The sequence below is a fragment of the Gossypium arboreum genome, chromosome 7 (genome assembly GCF_025698485.1).
Source record: "Gossypium arboreum isolate Shixiya-1 chromosome 7, ASM2569848v2, whole genome shotgun sequence".
NCBI classification, from domain to species: Eukaryota; Viridiplantae; Streptophyta; class Magnoliopsida; order Malvales; family Malvaceae; genus Gossypium; species Gossypium arboreum.
In genome coordinates this window covers 865,985-886,725 of record NC_069076.1, presented here as the reverse complement: position 1 = coordinate 886,725, position 20,741 = coordinate 865,985, and the positions used below count along the sequence as shown (strand labels likewise).

The window sequence follows — 20,741 nt, the reverse complement described above, 5'->3', positions numbered from 1 at the left end:
ATCCCCCGTAACACACCAAATCACAAATTTAATATTATATCTTAAAAATTACCATTAATTATCAACAATTAAAAATAAATATACAAGCTGTACTATGTTAATCTACTCAAAAAAATTCATATAGATGTTAAATTCTAACCGTATGAACTTGGCTAAATTATAGAAATGTCAAAGTATAAGGGCATTTTAGTAAATTTTCATTCTCCTCGATTTTCCACTTGACCTTTATCTAAATTAATAATTTCATTCAATTTATTAATTCAAATAGTAAAACAATTTATTTTATGAAATCTAATTTTTTACATTTTTATAAAATTGCCCTAATATTTTACTTTTATTCAATTTGGTCTTTGAGCTTAAAACATACAAATTAATCATTTTTAATGCAAACCCATGCTAGCCGAATATTCATGGTATTCAATACAACCCATTTTTGTAATAATTTCACAACAAACCCTTGTATTTTTACTATTTCAACAATTTAGTCCCTAATTAGAAAATTCATCAAAAATCCCTTAACAAAATACATTTAAATACCAACCAATATTTCAAATTCATAATTTAACATAAAAATCACTAGATTCATCAATGGCAACATTCAAAATTTTTAACAATTTCAAAATCGAAGGTACGGACTAGCTAGGCCTAGTTGCAACGATCTCAAAAACATAAAAATTAAAAGAAACGAAACTAAAATGACATAACAATTAAGCTTTTGAACATGCCGAAATTCCTAGGTCTAAAATAGCTCCCTTCTCTTCTTTACAATCGGTGAAGAAGACATGAAAATGGTGATAATGGTTTTTCTTTTATTTAATTAAAGTTTAATTATAAAATTATAATTTTGTCCATTTAAAATTCAACCAATTTTCAAGCTTTTAATTACCCAAAACCGTCCACTAACTCTTTAAATAGTTTAATTACCATTTAAGTCCCTTTTCCTTTATTCAATAAGCTATTTAATCACTCAAATCAAAAAGTGATCAAATTTTACATCTTTTATAATTTTGGTCCCTTTTAATTAATTAACTATTGAAATGTTAAAATTTTCAATAAAACTTTAATACCATTTTAATGACACTCTGTAAATATTTATAAAAATATTTACGACTCGATTATAAAAGCGAGGTATTGATAGTTCATTTTCTAAAACCACTTGACCTTAGGGTCTTACCCCTTGAACTTAATAAATCACTTAAATAACATAAATTATCAAATCAAAATCCTTTTTAAAATCACATTTGACTTATAAATATTAAATAATAATATTTACTAACTTACTCGTTGGATTTGGTGGTCCCGAAACCACTATTTTTGACACCACTAAAAACAGGTTGTTACAATATCTTTACTATCATTCTCACAACTATGAATTAACCAAAAACTCAACCAACATAACACCTCAACTGTCTAATCATCATGCATATCATCAAATTACTCTAGCAAGACACCTTCAAAATGATCATTCCTACCAACCACACATATATACACAATACTTACAAACTTAGAACTCAAATACCATCAAGACACAAAATGAACATTACATATATCTAGAACATCCTGGGTACATGCCAAGATCAAAAGAACAGTTCACCAACAGTTGAGTTCGGGGTGGTCGTTGGATGCTGAGTAGACTATTGAATCGATAAGTACCTAAGCTATACACAAAAAACAAAATCGCATGTTGAGTATAATTCAACGATATTTCTATAATCCGAACATAAAGTAAAATGCAATACAATTATATGTTCAAATTAAAATAAACGATGTTATGCAATATTATCTCAATCATAGTTCAATTCATTTAATACTTAATTAAACATCATTCCTTAAATACATATCCATTCACTACTTTAGTTTCCAATTCATGTTTCCAATTCATATTTCATTCTATATTTCACTCCATTCTATCACATTTACTATTCAATAGCATTGCCATTTTCAAATCATTACCATCTTAAGTCGTTATCTCGAGTTTACCGTTTACTTCCCCTATTAATGTAACTTGGACTCAAACACGTGGATCCAACCATATCATTTTCATATCAAATCCACATCTCATGAAATTATTTCAAAGGAATAACTCTCCTTATATATATACTTACCAAATAATGCAATGTATAAAAGCAACGTTTTTGAATAGTTTAGATTATAGAAACACAAACCGTGATCTCTGAGCTATTCATCAATGACTTTACCTTTTCCCTTATTTTTGAGGAATTTTAGTTGGCGTTAGGTACGAAAATAAATAAACCATACATATCATTAATACACAAATAATTTCACATTTAATTGTAAATTTATACAACTTTTACACTTTATTCAATTTAGTCTCTAAAGTCGGGACTAACTTAACTTCCATATTTAACCCCAAAATTTAATATCAAATTCACTCAAATCCAAATTAATTTCCCTAATTCTCATTTATACCTCTAAATTTTAAAATTTTTACAATTGGTCCCTATTACTCAAAATCAACAATTAACTTCACAATTTAGTCATCTTTCATTTCTATCTTAAAAATCTATCAAATAAATCCCTAGAGCTTTAACTACTCAACAATGATAACATCCAAAATCTTTAACAGTACTGAAAAATTCAACATGGGTCAGCTAACTTATGGTATCAAGATTTCAAAAACGTAAAAATTACGAGAAAAAGGCTAAATTACACTAACCAGTTTGAAGTTTAAAAATTTTAAGCCCTATTGTCGTTCTCCCTTTTTCTTTTCTTCTCTTTTTCGATTTTGCATGATAGAACATATGAAAATGTCTTTCATTTCTTCCATCAACTTTATTTTATTAATTAAAATATGTTTCATCTCATTTCATATTATTATTATTATTATTATCATTATTATTATTATTATTATTATTATTATTATTATTGTTATTATAACACAATTCATCATTTTAAACAGCCACATTGTCGTCCACTATCAATCTATTGGTATAATTATCTTTTAAGTCCCTTTCAGTAAGTTCTAATTAAAATTCTTTAGTAAATCACACATTTATCACTTCCGTGATTTAGTCCCTATACTTAAATTAAACACTAATTCGACAAATTACATAATCGAAATTCAATTCGCCTCTAATATAACTCTATAAAAATTTAATAAAAATATTTATGAGTCAAATTTATAGAAATAAGGTCCTGATACCTCAATTTCCAAAACCACCGACTTTAGAACCGATACACTTATACCTTGTCTAACTTTCTAAATATTTAAAATTATTAGACCAAACCTCAATATAATACTGTAATACCCTCATAAATATTAATAAATAATATTTAAAAATTCTATCATCGAAAAACAACATTTTGAAACCACCATTTTCGACTCCACTGACTTTTGGGTCATTACACTTGGTCTCACCGTTCAACTCAAGTTTTACTCAACAGGATCTCCTCTCAGTCTCCCCTGTCTAGATATTCTACTAGGGTTGCCACTTCCCAGTATACTAAGTCTCTTGAATAAACACTCAATTTTAGATAAATAATTATTTAATCGATTAATCAATCAAATAACTGAATCATGCAATATATAAATAAAACATAAGAATTCATTCCAATATTCATACAAACATTAATTGATCAAGTTAACGAAATATAAGTAAAGCAATAAAAGATAAGAGAAAGCTCATGAATAAATTAATGGAAGCGCAGTTTGGGAACAATCTCTGCTTGCAATCGTCTTCACATCGGAATAGAAAGAATTCCACTTATAGAAACATAAAACTAAACTAAAATTAAAAAAAAAACTATAAAGAAAGTTCTCTATCTAGGTCAACTCTCCCCTTTAAACTCAGCCCAAGCCTTGCTATTTATAGGCAATTATACTACTCTAACTAAGTCAAACACATGCCTTAAAACATATAAAATTTTATTGCACAGACGAAAATGCCCCTGACTTAATTCTAACCCTCATCACAACGGTGTTACGACACACAACTTCGAACCTAAACTTAGGAGTTAGTTTTGCCTTGTTGTGATCTGACTGTCGTTCTTGATATTTCTAAGCCTAAAAATTGGTTTTCTGTACACTCGATTAAGCTTGTTAATACTACCTTAGGCACATATTGGCTCATTAGGTTATCTAATGTTAAATTATGCGTAAAAACGCTTATTTTGATAATATTTGAATCTAAACTAATAAAACTAAAAACTAAAAAAAAACATAAAATGACTTAAAAACAAGCCCACTTAGTGCTTGGCAATAATTAATTTACCATAATGAATTGTGGCAGGTCACCAACACCTAACCTCCAAACCTAAAACCATTAACCTATAACCCCAAACATTAAGTGACGAAATCACAAAAACTTAAACTCAACCCCAAACTCCAAACTCCAAAATCAAAACCCAAAACCCCAAAATACAACATCCAACCCTCAAACTCATAACCGTAAACCTAAAACCCTAAAATCAAAACATGAAATCTAAAACATAAAACCATCATCTAACACTTAACCTTGACCCTATGGACTTAAACCCTAACTCCAAGCCATAAATCCCAATCATATATCCCCTAAAATGTAAAACCATAATATCTAACCATTTAGCTAATAGATCTAAAATTTTAACCCTAAAAGCTAAACCCTAAAACACAAACACTAAACTAACCCTTAAACTCAAACCATAAATCACTAACCACTATACATATAAACACCAAACCATAAACTACAAATCTTCAACCACCAAATACACAAACCACAAAACTCAGGCCCATAAACTATAAATTATAAACCATAAAACTAAAATTGGAGACTCAAAATCCTAAACCATAATCCTTAACCACAAAACTCATACCTTTAAGAATTAAACTCAAAAAACAATTCAATAGGCTTTAAACTAAAAACCCTAAACTACAAACCATAACACTCAACCCCCAACCTCCAATCCATATACCTCAACCTATAAAGCCCAAACTCTTAACCTTAAACCTTATACTTTTAAGGGTTTATATGGTTCGAGGTTTATAATTTATAAAGGTTATGGTTTAAGTTTTTAGAATTGAGGTTATATTGTTTGGGGATTAGTAGTTATGGATTTAGGGTTATTATTTATGTATATGGATTAATGGTTATGGTTTAAGGGTTGAGGTTAGGTTTTTAAGGGTTTTAATGTTTAAAGGTTTATGGTTTGGGTTTCAAGTTTAGGGTTTGATATACATAATACCTATGTTTTGGGTTTTGAGGCATCAAGTTTCAAGGTTCAAAGTTTCAATATGGTACTGTATATAATGATAAATTAATTTATTCGTCAACATATGTGTTATATATACCGAAGATATTATTAGTGTTGTCTATATAGGATGTATTTTAAGAAGGTTAAAATATTTCATAGATCCCTTCAATTTTTGTAAATATGAAATTTAAGCCATATACTTTTTTTTTCTAGGAATGTAGTCCATTTGCTTTGCAAAATTTCAAGTTAAATTGTTAATATTATTAAAATTATTTTGTTAAATATAGGTTAATATAAAGTCTTTTCTTTAGTTAAGTTACATGGCTACCAATTAAAAGTATAAGGACTAAATTTCAAATATGTTAAAGGAAAAAGTAGAAAATAGTTTATGGAAAAACTTACAAGGACTGAAGAGAAATTTCCCCTTTTTTCTTTGCTCTTTTTCACGTGACGGTCACATGTGGGTTTTCGCTCCTTTTTTATTTTGTATTTTTCACTCTTTACTCCTCTTCTTCCTTCTCCATCTCCCTCGGCCCAACTGATACCACCGGGGTGCAGCTCTCTTCCTCCTCAATATATTTTCCGGCTTAAAAACCTAAAACAAATTCGGATGTAGGGGAATTTGAAAAGGAGACGTCACAAAAAAAAAAGACTGTGTGATGTTTATCTTCCTTTTTTCATTATTTTGATTTTTTTTCACCCAGAAGTCTCTCTCACTCTCACCGCTGCCGCCGACATCGTAACGATTGTTTGTGGCGGTCTTCTCAGTAATTAAATGTATCTACTCTACCGCTTCCGTGGTTTGGATTTGACTCTCATATCCGATTTTTAGTAGAGCTCTCTCTGCTTTTTGTTAGCTTCGTCTTATTGAAAATCATCTCTAAAAAGGTACTAATTGGTCAATATTTTTCCACTTTCCTTTTCTTTTAGTGATTGATTCAACAACCACTGCAATCAAGATTTCATCTGGCATTTACATTGTTGATAACGACATTTTCTTGGAATGATTTGTTCTTTATCCGTTTTTGTTCTCATTTTCTAGGTTTCATCTGTTTGATTTCTTCAATTTTGTTATTTACTGAAGCTGATAATGTTCGCGTTTCTCTTTTGACAATTTATTCGTTTTTCACTGTTTCTCTTTTGACAATTTTAAATTACGATTGTCTAAGAAGGGGAAACATCTGTTGTCATTCTGTGTCAAGTTTTAATGTTCTAGGTTGTTATTCAGTATTAGGGTTTAGTTGTTCTTCAATCCAATTTTTTTTTTGCATTTCGTATTGTGCTGTTTTGGGTTTCATGGTCATAGTGGAGATTGTCTTGATTCGTGTATGCATAGACCTTTTTTTTTTCATACTGCTAGGTGTTTGCATTCATCAGTAAGGATTGGGTAGATATTTTTTAAAATAGTTTTGAATGGAGCTCATCGATGAACTTAGTTAGGATTGTTTGTGTGCTGGTGGGTATGATTTGCAAATGGATTTTGATTGAAAATTTCAGGTAGACCCATCTCTATATATCAGCTGAATGGTAAGTTTTGTGTGATTACTGATATATCCATGAGGTGAAAATACTCAGATTTTGGTTAAAGTTAGAGTAATATTCATCTGGCTTACCTAGGTTTATAGCATGTTTACATGAAGGGAAATTGAGTTGTAATCTTTTAAATGAATAGGTTCTAGTCGCAACCCTTAGATTAACATAATTTTGATTTGGTTATTGGTTGTTGTTTCTTATATGAGACTGAAAAAATGACTTGTTGGATATATTCTTTAACAATTGCATTAGTAATTTCTTCTTCATTTGTTGTCTTACTTGATTTCTCAATGCATTCTGGTTTTGAATTAACTTTTTTTTTTTCTTTTGATTGTTTGTTTTGGGTTAGCTTAAAAGAGAATTTAAAAACTTTCTTTGACCAATGGTTTGATAATTATTACCTTATACAAGTGCTGTTTGATTTTCCTTTTTCAAGGAAAATGCAGTTTGTATGGCATTGTTGTGTGTTCTCTAATAGAATTGAAAGCAAGAGATTTTTGCATCAATTAACCTCAATTTAACTAGAAGAACGTTGTCATATTTGGAATGGAAGATTTGTGAATTTTTTTCAGTCTCGGAATTTACCTGTTGCTAAGGTGGTGAATATTAGTCATTTCATGGACCAATGCATATTTGGGTTTCTTTTCATACCGCTAGGTGCTTGCACTCACCAGTAAGGATTGGGGTGGATTTTCTTTAAAATGGTTGAGTGGAGCTTATCGATGAACTTAGTTGGGATTGTTTGTGTGCTGGTGTGTATATGATTCGGAAATGGATTTCGATTGAACTATTTAGGTAATATCTAAATGCATGGCATGGTTGGAATTAGGGATGTAATTGAACCGAAGAGATTGTTTTATATTACAAAGTAGTTAAGAAGGGTTATTGTGTTGCATTAGAAGATGTTAACTATGTGTTGTTGTTTTCTTCCTTATAAAGAACACAATGTATTTGCCTTTTGATCTTACTGTGATTGTTTTCTTTCAAAGTTTCATATTTGAATCATATTATTGGTTTATTTAAAAAAAAATCCAACTAAAGCTTGACTAATGTACTTATCTTTCGCTTGGTATTGTTAATTATGTAGCAAAAGGAAGTTTCTCTTTTGAGGACTTCGGCAGTGTTTGGAGGGGGGCTTCAATTGGTCCTTCGATTGGCTTGGCCATTCGTATGCACCCAAGGTATCTCTCTACAATCTCATAATTTTGTTTGGAATAACATTGATGTGTGCTGTTTTATTTGATTGTTGTTTCCTGTCTGCAAGTCTGTCAATGTTTATTTGGCACTTTCTATATAAATTTTGCTGCATGCATCTGCAAATGAAATGAGCATGTATATATATTCTTTTGATATATTTCCATATAAATTTGCATGTAAGGATTTTTAGGTTCTGTTTATTTGGCCACCTTTATTCCTTATATTCCTTGCGCACACAACGCCTTTTGAGAACGCATTACTACACATTCCATGTCTTAAAAACCCTAACTCATTTTGTTCCTTCGATCTTTCAGGCTGCAGCCCCCTTTTTCATTATTCCATTTTTTCATTATTTTGTCTTTGTTCTTTTTCTTTTATTATTCTCCCTTTCCTTTTCATTGCTTAGTTCCTGAAAAGTTACTTTTTTTTTTTTTTCTAAAGAATTACCCTGGTTACTTAGTACTTTTATCCGTATGTAATCCTGGGTGCTTTGCATTCCAGCTTAGAGCCAAGGCAAGGTCAGCTTAATTCTTTTTTTCTTTTCAAAATTCGATAATTTTGCTATTTGGTTTGTGTTTAGATTTGTTTTTTTTCCTGCAAAATTGTACGGGCAAAAGGTTAAGATTGTGTGTGTTTAATTTTGAGAAGTTTGATTTTAGTGTAGTTTGTAGATTTCATTTTGGGGGTTAGGTTATCTGAGTTATCGTGGTATTTTGGTTGACTTGGTGTAAGAAATTGAACTGGCGCAGATCGGAATTTGTTTGTAAATGGAATAAAAAAGTGGTCTTGTATGATGATTAATGGTTTGTGATTATTGATGAGAGAAGATATGTGATTTTCGGTGTGAAAAAATGAGAAGAAGTTTGTACCAGCTTTTCCAATCCCGGGTAATTCTTTTTACTTTATTTATTTATTTATTTATTATTCTATAGTGTTTATGAGGTTTCTATTAACTGCTTTGTAATAGTTATTGATGTTTAACTTCTCTTATATGTGTTTTGTGTTGGCTACCTCTTAATCTCTTTGGTTATTAATAGAAGTTAGAATTGGTTCATCATAGGCCTATAACTAAGTAGTTTGAATTGAAAATTTGATGGCTGTGTATAATTCATGGCTGTAAATGTATTCAGTCCAGGAGTTCATTAGCGTGATGTTGTCATCTTTGTTTCTAATTTGACTTATGCGTTTCTGGGGAAAGAATAGTATTATATTGACTTAGTTTCATATTTGAATCATATTACTGGTTTATTTTAAAAAAAATCCAACTAAAGCTTGACTAATGTATGTATCTTTTGCTTTGGTATTGCTAATTATGTAGAAAAAGAAGGTTTCTCTTTTGAGGACATCAGCTGTGTTTGAAGGGGGGCTTCAATTGGTCCCATTTCGCTGCTAACCCTTTTCTCTACCCACTTCGCTGCTAACCTCCGTTTTACTAGAGGCCAAAACACACTGTTTAATTCACCTTGTTTTATTTATTTTTTCCAGTTTTAATTTTGTCCCATAACACTCTCACTGATATTTATCCCTCACTTTCTTGGCAACCAACCACTCAAATCCAAACCCAGAAAATGTCGTCTTTCGATTACCCTATACTCTCACGTAGTGACATAATTTCAATCCTGGCGGAGTCACAGATCGCTGCCGTCACTGACAACGATTTCAAGAATATCAAACCCGATTTCGTCTCTAATCTTTACACATGCCTCCTTATCTACCTTGATGCTCTCAACGAGTCCGCTCCTTTCCCTCCTCCTAAAACCAATTTCCTTTCTTCTTCTTCTTTTGATATTTCTTAATAATATTATTTGCTTTTTGCAGGGAAGACCAAGGGCAAGTTGAGTTTTCAGCATTGGAGCAAATTGAGAACCCAGATCTTCTAATTGGGTCATTCCAGGTTATGAATTTGTATAGCAGACTAAGAGATGTGATGGCTTCTCTTAATTGCCCGATGCAATTTAACCTTAGGGATTTGATCAAACCTGATCCACGTCGGACCGAGCATTTCCTCAGCGGAATCCTCAATTTTTGTCTTTATAAGTACGCATTGCCTGACTTGAAAAGTTTTGGTTTTGATTTACTTCAATTTTAGTTGCCTCATTTAGTGGTTAGGTTTAGAAACAAGAAATTGTTATATAGCCCTCTTTAATCAGTTCAGTTGTAGGTTCAAGTAGTTTGGATGTGAAATGTTTATTTAAATTTACTATGTCAGCATAGAGCATAAATGGTTTCATAATTTTCAATAATTTGAAATGTTTTAGTAAGTTCTTAATCCTTGTAATTGGCATGGAAAAGCCTATATGATGTGTCACATTGTGGTTTTCTGGGATGATATTGATATACCCTTCTGCTGTAAGTGGAAGTCAGTCTAATGACCATTATAGCAGTTTTTCATGGTATACAGATATTTTTAATCCCAATTTTCTCAGATTAGTCTTCTTTTCTGATGGCCTTTTATTAGAAATTCTGGTTCCCAACCAACAGTGTATCACAGTAAATTTCCTTTAATCAGTTTTCCAATTGTTTCCAGCCTTGCATGCATTGAAGTATTTTGTTTGTTGATGTCCATCTCAGAGAAACAAAATTGAATCTTCTAAGACCGATTGTAGAGGAACTGGCCCTTCTAGATGATCAGCGGAAGGAGTGGGAGGCTAAGATTTCTCAGGTATTTGCAGAATGACATGTGATACTTTAGCATAAAGATCAATTTTCACCATATTTCTTCCATGCAGTTGAATGCAGAGATTGCAGGTTACAGTGAAGCCAGAGAAAGGGAGTTGCCATTAATTCAAGAGGTAGAATCAAAAGTTAAAGAATTGCGTGAGATGATTGCTGGCCTCAACAGTAACCAGATGTCACTGAGAACTTCTTTTCGGAATTTGAAGGAGAGGACTGGGCAAATGGATGAGAAGGTTAGAATGTTAGCACTCCTTACAAAAGCTTTATTTCACTGATGTAGACATGGCGAAAAGTGTTCAACTTTGAGAGGAGAGTTAACCTATATATGTAGACACGGTGACAATACGTGAGATGATCTTTCTTTCTTTTTTTTTTTTTTTAATGATTAGACCACCATTTGATCCTAATGTAGATTCCCTTTTTTCAGCAACTGTTTTATAATTTTAGGTTCAATGTGATTTTGGCTTTATACGTGCGTTATAGTTTCCCCTCTTTAAGCGTTAGTGCTATTTATTATTGCCTTTTATGACAAGCCTCTTCTTTACAGATTTCGAAGGCTGAGTTTGACCTGGTTCAAAGTGTCCAAGAAAATGCAAATCTGCGTTCAAAAATAGTTCAGTCACCAGATAAACTACAGGTGCATATTCCTTCTTATTAAGTTAAACTTAGGTGATTATGACTCAGATAAGTAAAGCATTGCTGTTACCGATTCTCATAAACCAAGTATATAAGCTAATGATGCTACTCCTAATGGGATTCTCGTATGAGTTTATTTTTTTGTGGTTTGTGTTTTTATATATGGTTATTTATTTTTCTACCAGTGGTATTGTGTAATTACACTTTTAGTCTCAGGATTTGGGAAATTCTAGCTTACACCAAGACACATTATACATAGCTGTCCTAATTTTTGTGACCAAAAATTGTCTCTGGCATGCATGACTAGGGCATCTAACTTGGATAGAAAGCATAAAATAGAATATGTTCCACTGAGGACCTAATTATCCTGCTAGCATATGTACCCTGATTTATGTGTTTGCTATCAAGCCTGAAACCACCTTTATATTATTATAGCATTGTTGTCATCAAACCTTACATGCACATCTAAAACTTTATATGATTTTCTTTTCCTTTTGTGGTTGTAGGAGGCTTTTTCTCATGCCCTGTTATTGCTTATTACTTTCATCCCCCACTTTTTATTTAATCATTATTTTCATCCTTGTTAGAACCATGGAGTAGTTGCATATCCGATTTGGCACCTTTCAATTCTTATCACATCCTTTCAAGTAGAGGTGTTTATACTTGTACATTTTTCTAGTATCTAAAGTTTCAGCTTTGATTCAACTTTGTTTTTAGATCTTACAGGCATATGGCAAGTGCCGTGATCATCTTGCAGTATTTAAAGTTGTTTTCCCTTAGCATTTATATGAAAAGTAAATATAGTGCTAATTACTTTTCTTTGGTAAATTAACATGTTGATTGGAGTATTTAATGTAGGTTGGTTAGTTTGATATTCACTCCTTTGTGGATGGTATGGCTGCCCTTTTGCACTAAAACATTATTCTCCGTGTTTCTTTCTTTACTTTTGTTTTGCCAAAAAGAGAGCTTTAGAGGAGAAGAAATTAGCTCGAGATGAGGCAAAGAATGCTGAAAGGTCAGCTATTCAGTCATTTCAGGAGAAAACTGCCACGGTTGAGGTCTACAGCAAGGTATGCTCATTGTCATAAACCATGGTATCAGGTGTCATTGTCAGACTTATCATCATTAATCATATGAGAGAATGCATCACGAGAATGTTCATAATTTATTAATCTTAATATTAGAAGAATGCACATTTATCTGTTTCATATAAGAGTTAAAAAATTGCTTACCTCACCTTTTGTTCAAGATCCTGTTGTCTTTCTCTTTGTATCGCATCCTCAATGTGTTCAATCATATGTTATCGATGAACTTCTTGCTTCACTCTCTCTTTTGTATCCTGTTCTGTTTGTAAAATCCAGAATCATGTATTGCTCCTATAAGATTGGATTCTGTTGGGAGCTTTAGACAAATAACATGAGCAGAGCGAAAGCATGTTCACATGCATGCATTTGAGTTATGAACAGATTGATCTATCATTGGGCTATCAAACTTTAGATTTTCCCTTAGGAAGCTTGCTTCTATATTTTTTCATACTGTTAAATCTGAACTTTTGTGTATCTATTAGCAATCAAAGTAAGCACTTTTTTCCTTCTCACATTTCAACAATAGTTTTATCAAACAAAGGTGACAAAATATCTCAAATAGGAGAGAGATATGAAACAATACTAGTTAATTATACATCAGAAGAGCCAACTAGAAAGATTATTCAGAAAGCTAAATATCTGGAAAAGCATTAAAGTGCATGGGCATCTAGTCGACATGAACGCCTTACAAACTTCATATGGTGGAAAGCGATGGATAACTTATTCTTAATATTGGGTGTTGCTACAGGCTCTAAAGAAAATGTCGAAGCACTTTGCCTTGATGCAAGCTATACATGAACAGGTACACAGACTGTGGGCCAGTCCCTTTTTGTGCCTTTTCTCTAAAACTGAGTAGCAAATTCTTTGGCTTCCACTATTAAGTTTTCTATGGCTTGTCTTTTGGAACAAAATCCTCTCCCACCCCCTTCTCATTAAAAGAAAAAAAAGGGGGGAACAAAAATAAACCTACTTGGGATTTTCAAATAAATATCAGTTTTAGCTTTTAATAAAGTTGCAACTCTTATTGCTCCTTTACCTTAAATTAGTGAATAACTTGTTTCCTAAAAGGAAAAGTTTTGATTTTTGAATGCTAGCCTTTTTACTTTGGTTGAGAACCACTTAATAAGCTAAATACCTTGTTTATAGCATTGTTCATTTTAATAGGTGAACTCTGCAAAATCAGTTGAAAAAGAATGCAAGGGTTTGAAAGCTAAGTTAAGTGATGATGTTGTGTTAGACAAGTCACTTGAAGCTAAACTAATTGAACGGGAAGGAAAAGGCAGGTTCTTATTCCAGCTATGTTGTATTATTGTCTATTTTTAAATTTAAACCACTATGTAGGTGCTTAAACCTTTTATCTTTATTATTTTACCAGTTGGACAATTGGAAGAACACAAAAGGCAGTTACAAAAAGAAAGAGATCTCAAGTTTGAGGAATCTACCAAACATTTGAACAGTGTGAAGTCGGAGGTGTTGTCTAAGCGGTGTGAGCTGGAAGCAAGGCAGAAGAAGGTTGAAGATGTGGTAGCAGAGGTAATCGACATGTCTTTTTATTCCATGGTACCAAGTTGTCTCTACTTTCTACCAGAAGTTGCTCAACAACTTCCCATTTGTATTTCTTTTAACTTATTAGGTGGACTCCATAACGATAAAGACCAGTATGGTAAGAGAATCTGGAGCTGCTAAAGTTCAGCAATTGATTAGTAAGTGTGAAGAGATTGTAAAACAGGTACTGTTTCGCTTATGTTAACCTTGAATCTGTCTTTACATGCGTGCTTATCAAAAAAATTGAATATTTGTTCTTTGATTCATTCAACCGGTAAAAATCTTGTTGAACTAGGACTATTAGAAGAGCTCAGTTTAGTTAGAATAGAATTATTATTTGATAATTATCTGAAAAAATAAAGAACTATTAGTAAATATTCTTTCAAGCTATGGAGGATGCGAGATTGCAATATCTGGCCGTCAAGAATAATAATACGTTGTTGTTGTTACTACTACTTCTGCTGCTATTGTTGAGCTGTGTTTGTCTGTGTTGTCTTATGCTGAGTTCATTGTATATTTGAAACTTCATTTGTTTTAGTTGATATAAGAAGGCTTGAATCTAATCTCATGAGCTGAAAATGTTAATTTGAGTGCAGTTTCAACAATCTTCATCCTCTATTGGGCTCCTCTTACCAGTGGATGGGAATGGAACAAAGACAACATTTGATTGAGTTGCTATAACCAGGCTTCAACTTTAATTTCAGGAAGCCACTCGATTGTAAGTTGTTATTAGTGCGTAGCAGTAATATATATTGATTTGATCGCCTATTGCTACTAATTTCATATGGACTTCCTATTACTGTATGATGAGGCCTGTAAGCAAGTTGAATTTATAGTGTGTACCCAAAAAACAATTCTAATATCAACTTGTTATGGTGTTCCGTAGAAGATATGTAAGGTAGTGTTACCCTTTAGCTTGTATGTTGCTTGCTTGATTTACAGTTCGAAGTTGTAACAATTAACCTTCTATGTTGTGTAGGCATAAAGGTGATGAATGGAACCATAATATAATGTTAATATTTCTAGTGAGATCAGCAAATCCAGATGAGTAGAATTGCTTTTATAGTTAACTCTTGAGATAGTTCTTGTCTTCACCTAATGAGAATACCTAAACAGTCGGTCTTTTGGACACATGGGTAAGGTGAATTTGGCATCATATTTTTCTGGGTATTGAAAGTTATATATATATTATTTTAATTTATATTTTTCATTGCATTTTAAACTTAGGGGTCAATGTGTTATTTTATTGTTTTTTAGTTGACATTTGCAAATAAAATTGTGTCAATTCTTGTTTTATTATTATTATTATTATTATTATTATTATTATTTTGAAGATAAAATTTAATAAAAATTCCTTATACTATTTCATTTTGCTACAATAAATGAAATTATAAAGAATTAAATGACTTGAAAGCTTTATTCTATGAAAGGAGGATTGAAAGAATAAAAGATGACAAAATAAAATAAAGTTTTATATATACGTTAGGATTTAATTTACTGAACAAATTTACCTTTAACATTAGAAAGAATGTTAGCCATACATCTGGTTAGTGGTTTGTAGAGCAGCAGAGCTGACACAAAGCCAATTATGCAATGAATCTATTTTGTGGGTCTGAATGATTTTGATAGTTTAAGAGCGGTCAAAGGGTTTTCAATATCATCTTCTTCATATTTAAACATAATAATATTATTTTTACCTGTTTCCACCATGTGAAGCTATCTTCAGCCTCTCAAATTTGTTTCTTTTTCTTAAACCAATCTTGGGTTTTGATTTTTCATATATAAAGTTAATGTCTAAATAAAACATGGGTAATATAAGTAGTTATTCAATTATTAGGCTCAGTTTTAAAATTTTTATTTTAGTTACTAACGTTATTAAAATTATTAATAAAATGTTGACGTGGTATTTTTATCAACGTACTAACAAATTTAGCCCTCTTATATTTACATATTCTAACAAATTTGACTCATAATTTTACACATCTTGTCAATTTAATCTTTGACTCTTAAAAGTTTAAAAATAAAAATATATTTAAAAGTTTAGTTTTCTATGAAAATACATAAGATTATATAAAAATACAAAACTATACTTTTTTTCTCTAACATGAATTTTATTAATTAAAATAATAATTTTATAAATAAAATATTTATAATAAAAATACCTTTGCAAACAAAACGAAAACTTGATCTGTTATCTTGTCCTCACTAATATATTCCAATCATGCACACCCTCAAATACAACCTTAAATACAACAAACTTTTCAATCCTATCTTGTAGTTTTTGACCAAACCTAAACATAATGATCATTAATGTTGAAAAAGAAAAGAAAAGGGAAGGACTGAATTTGTTTAAGTCTTCTTTATGATTCCCCCTTTAAATGGCTTCATTTATGAAATTATTATTTTGATAAATATATGTCATGTTAGAAAATGAAAAAAAAAGAGTAGATATTTATAAATATTTTTATAATTTTTTTGTATTTTTATCAAAAATGAACTTTTGAATATTTTTAAATTTTGAATTTTTAAGAATCAAGACTAAATTGATAAAATGTGTAAAGTTGAGAGTTAAATTTGTTAGATTTTTAGAATTAAAACCAAATAGATAGAATATGCAAACATTAGAGGGTTAACTTTGTTATTATGCCAATAAAAATATTATGTCAATATTTTGTTAATGATGTAATAGATAAGTGATTAAAATATTAAATTTCGATAATGTTAATGACTAAAATAGGTATTTTTAAACTTAGGCAATTAAAATAAAAACACAGTAATAATTAACTAACTATTTATACAATTTACCCGTAAAACAAAAAGATTATGGGAAATAAATGGACATTTAGAAATATTACTAGTGTTTTGGATTTAGACAAAGCAGAGGATAATTTCCTTTAACCAATTTTCAATATATCATTTCCTATTTCTCCTTCCATACTTTTACTTAACCTGATTTTTAAATTTTAATTACTATTTTAACATCATATTATCAAATAAAATTTAAGAATTTATTTGCGTAGCTCAAGTTTAAAAGTCAAGTTTATTTACGAAACTGTTTAGACTAAAAGATTATCTAACCTAATTAACAACAGCTTTCGCAGACAGCGCGTGATGCATATTTACTTTCAAAATTTATCGCACAAAAATAGATGAGTCAAAATAAGTAATCAATTGATTCAATTTCCCTAAATCAAATCCTCCATTCTTCTTCATCAATTCATCGGACTTTCTGAGGTTAGGCAAATCCCTCAATCTATGAAGTTAGCAATGATATCCTGAGCTCTATTCTTCACATCATTTCGGAGATGGCATAGGTCAATACTGCTCTGGAAGTGCCCTATGTTGTTGGCGCTATCAACTAGGTGAGTAGCTTTTCCGAAAAAGGTGTGCACGTCGGTGGCAATAACAACAACCTCAATCTCACATTGCTTCTCAGTAGAACCAAAGAATACCTTATCCCCTGCAGTCATTAATGAACTAAAATTGCACTATTATTATTCCAAAACATCATAGGATAATGTCCCTTCCATATACTTCTTAAGGGAATACCCATTAGTGTAATAAATAAAACACATTCAGAAACATTATTAAAAAAAAAAATCACAAATCTTAAAGGATTTTCATAAACCCAAAACTTTAAATTTAATATAACCTCATTTCATATAATCTAATTGGTCTTTTTGCAATCAAGCCTTATCTCTCCATTGGTACCAATCAAAGGGTTTATGTTCCCCATCTTTATCATGGCCTTCGCAAATCTACTAAAGAACTGACTTTGGCTTCTTGCAAACCTGTTGACAATGGCTACAGTTTCTGCCCCATTAGTGGAGAACAATTCTTGGTCAGTTTGAAGTAGTCCCCTACGGTTTTGAAGATTCAAAAAGTAATTGTTGTCGAAGGTTAGGGAAGTTTGTTCGTCGAGATCGATCAAACTCGTGACATCTCCGCCTTTAGGACATAGTTGTTTAAGTGCGTTCGCGTATGTCGCGTTGAGGGTCGGGTCAGTTTTGCCTGATACATTATTGAAATTGTAAAGTCGGTCCATGAATGCAGCACATCGTGCCCTTCCAAATGTGTGAACGCCTGATAACCAACCGACATTTCATGAGAAAAAAAAAACTCATTAAATGTTTGTTTACCTGAGTATATTCCATGTGCTTGGGTTTGGTTTAATATTTGTTTATTGAGTGTGTTGAATTCTTTGTAGTCATTACAACAAATTTATGGGTTAAATCACTTTTTAGCATTTGAATTTGATAATTATTTTCATATTAGGGTTTAAATTTTATTTTTTTGTTGAAGTATAAGGCTCTGAACTTGACAAATGTTCTCATTTTGGGACCTAAACTTTTTGGGTTTGAAGTTTTTTTTTAGAATAATTACCAAGTTCAAGTCCCAATGTTGAAATAATTTTCAAATTTAGGGCCTAATTTAGATCTAGAAAAAATTCAGACCCTAATATAAGAATAGTTATCAAGTTCAAGCCTCGAATAATGATTTAAGCGGTGAATTTATTAATAAGTGCTTGTGCATACCAGACAATGCGACTAGATCAGTGGAATCAAATCCCATGCTCCTGAACAGGGTGGCAATATTGGCAAGACTCTCATGGCCGGTCGGGATGGTTCCGGTTCCTTCTCGGTGTGCGGTCCTACTATCCCTTCTTCCTAATGGAACTTTCCATCTTGGACCTCCACCCTGCAAACCAAACTTACTCTTTAAATATAATAAAACTGTTAATTGGATCAAATTAACAACAAAAAAACATACCAAGGAAACAGAAATTTGAGCAGCAAGGGCCAAAATATCAGCACACGAGAGGGCAAGCTTTCTCCAACGCTGTTTTGATATCATCGATAACGGCATATCCGTCTGTGGAAAGGTTCGGTGTCGCAGTTTTCTCACTGTCCGTTCCGTTCAACAGTAACGAGGCATCGCAACCCTGCACGTATACCGTTAGTGCATGCATGCTTGCATATATAGTATATATGTATATAATGGAGCAAAAACTGTGTAGTTACATGGACGAAACAATCATGAAAATGAAGGCGAACGAGCTTGGGAAATATCCAAATGTCATTTTGTTGAGCTTGTTGCAGCACATTACGAACAATGGTGGAGACATTGGGGCAGGTTTTGGCGTAGAACGTGGCACTGAGTTGAGCATTAGATGCACCCACCGTCATTGCTACCACAAAAAGGGTAGTAATCATTTGAAACCAAGACATTTTTTTTTTGAAAGGAAATAGAGATTGGAGATACTTTGAGAGACGCCATAGAAGCAGGTTTGTATAGAGGTATGTCCATGGCTGGGGGTTGCAAGTTGCACATTTTGAGCATTATCTGCCATAGGGATTGACTTGCAGTGTGAATGATTATTATAAATACTTTGATTCTTTGATCAGTTTTATCAATAATGCAAACGCGTGATTGTGATCTCTTTTTCTATTCTTGGCTTTGAAATCCAGGATCCAAAGTTCATGCATTTTTTTAAAATAATATTTTTGCACGTTTTTAGATTCAAGAGATAAATGAGGTTATGAATAAATAAGTTAATTAAGGTAAAAATATGTTATTAGTCCCTTATATATTTAAAAATAAAAATTAAATCATTTTATTTTTTTTGAATTAAAGTTTTCAATCTAATCATAATGTTTACTTCCTCATTTGACATGTTATATAAGTAACGATAGATAAACATGGTGATAAAAATTATTAACAGTGTCATAGTTGAGTGATTAAATTCTTAAAAATAAAAGTAGAGGACTAAATTCCAAATGTATGAAGTGTGTAAAGGCTTAGAACATATTTTTACAACACCAGATATTCCAAATGCCACACCAGATAATTTTAAATTATTTTTTTATGGATTTGGAAATTTTATGAATAATATTTAATTTGGATTTGGATTTGTAGTAATACTTAAATAATTTGCAAATAATAAGCAGATTCAAATTCTTATGCAAATTCACAGATTCATATAATTAAAAAAATAAAAATATTCTACCCGTTATCATTACTAGATATGTGTAGCAGGCTTTGGTGAGATCCAAGTGATGATACCTAATTACAAGAACGTAGTTAAAGGTGGGCAAGCCCTTAGGTAAGAGGTATAATATCTTTTTTAGTCCCTTTTAATTATGAGGTATTCAATATTTTTTGAACAAAATTTTTTGACTTTGGGCCCTAAACTTCTAAAATTTTATTTTGGTCCCTAATGAATTGTTGGCTTTACCCTTACCTAATTATGTATAGCATGGCTTATAGGGTATGGAAGATTTGATACATGGAACTTATATATTAGGGCAAATGCCCCATCTATCACATCCTCCATACCTTAGAAAATACCATGTACATGGTACGACATCATTGTGTACCGAATGATCAAAGAGAGAGGACTTTGACCTACTTTTTACTAGAGAACCCTCATTTTCAAGACCTCATGAACACCATGGAGAACTCATCTTCTTGAAGAAGTTACAAGCTTCTCCCCTTATTTCACCATAGTTCCGAGATTATTCAATTTTAGAACTCTAGGTGAAGCCTCTCCAAACTCTCAAACCAAGACTTGTATCAATAATACCTAAATTATATGATACATTAATATTATTTATTTTGACATACGACGCTGTTAATGTTTTGTCTGAAGGGGGGTTGAGTTGAGCTGTACGGGTGGAGGAAACATACAAGGGTTAATTTAGTAATCTTTTTGGGAAGTGCTTTTAAAAAATATTGTGGAAAAGTGATTTTGAGAAATACCTTTGAAAATTTTAGTTTAAGACTTAAATGTTTAATATTATTGTCAAAAAGTATTTTGACAAATAAAATGTTCATTTTAGTAAGAATAATAAATATGTATTTAAATAAAATGTTTAATAT

The 20,741-nt window shown here is 31.5% G+C and overlaps 1 protein-coding gene and 1 pseudogene across 4 annotated transcripts; one reads left to right on the top strand and one right to left on the bottom strand.

Moving 5' to 3' along the window:
- Positions 1-5,666: 5,666 nt before the first annotated feature.
- On the top strand, positions 5,667-14,901 carry LOC108459073 (kinetochore protein NUF2 homolog). Of its 4 annotated transcripts, XM_017758444.2 has the most exons (14): positions 5,667-6,078; positions 7,811-7,904; positions 8,670-8,807; positions 9,239-9,652; positions 9,739-9,957; positions 10,492-10,582; positions 10,650-10,829; positions 11,144-11,233; positions 12,195-12,302; positions 13,066-13,119; positions 13,482-13,596; positions 13,693-13,850; positions 13,951-14,046; positions 14,459-14,901. In XM_017758444.2, the coding sequence occupies exons 4-14, from the start codon at positions 9,489-9,491 to the stop codon at positions 14,531-14,533; spliced, it is 1,350 nt and encodes a 449-aa protein (XP_017613933.1). In that variant the 5' UTR covers positions 5,667-6,078; positions 7,811-7,904; positions 8,670-8,807; positions 9,239-9,488; the 3' UTR covers positions 14,534-14,901. The 4 variants fall into 4 exon arrangements, with proteins under 4 accessions (XP_017613933.1, XP_017613927.1, XP_052886265.1 ...); XM_017758438.2 differs by lacking the exon at positions 8,670-8,807; XM_053030305.1 differs by lacking the exons at positions 8,670-8,807; positions 9,239-9,652.
- A 1,978-nt stretch (positions 14,902-16,879) lies between these two features.
- On the bottom strand, positions 16,880-19,212 carry LOC108486908 (peroxidase A2-like; annotated as a pseudogene).
- Between the last annotated feature and the right edge of the window lie 1,529 nt (positions 19,213-20,741).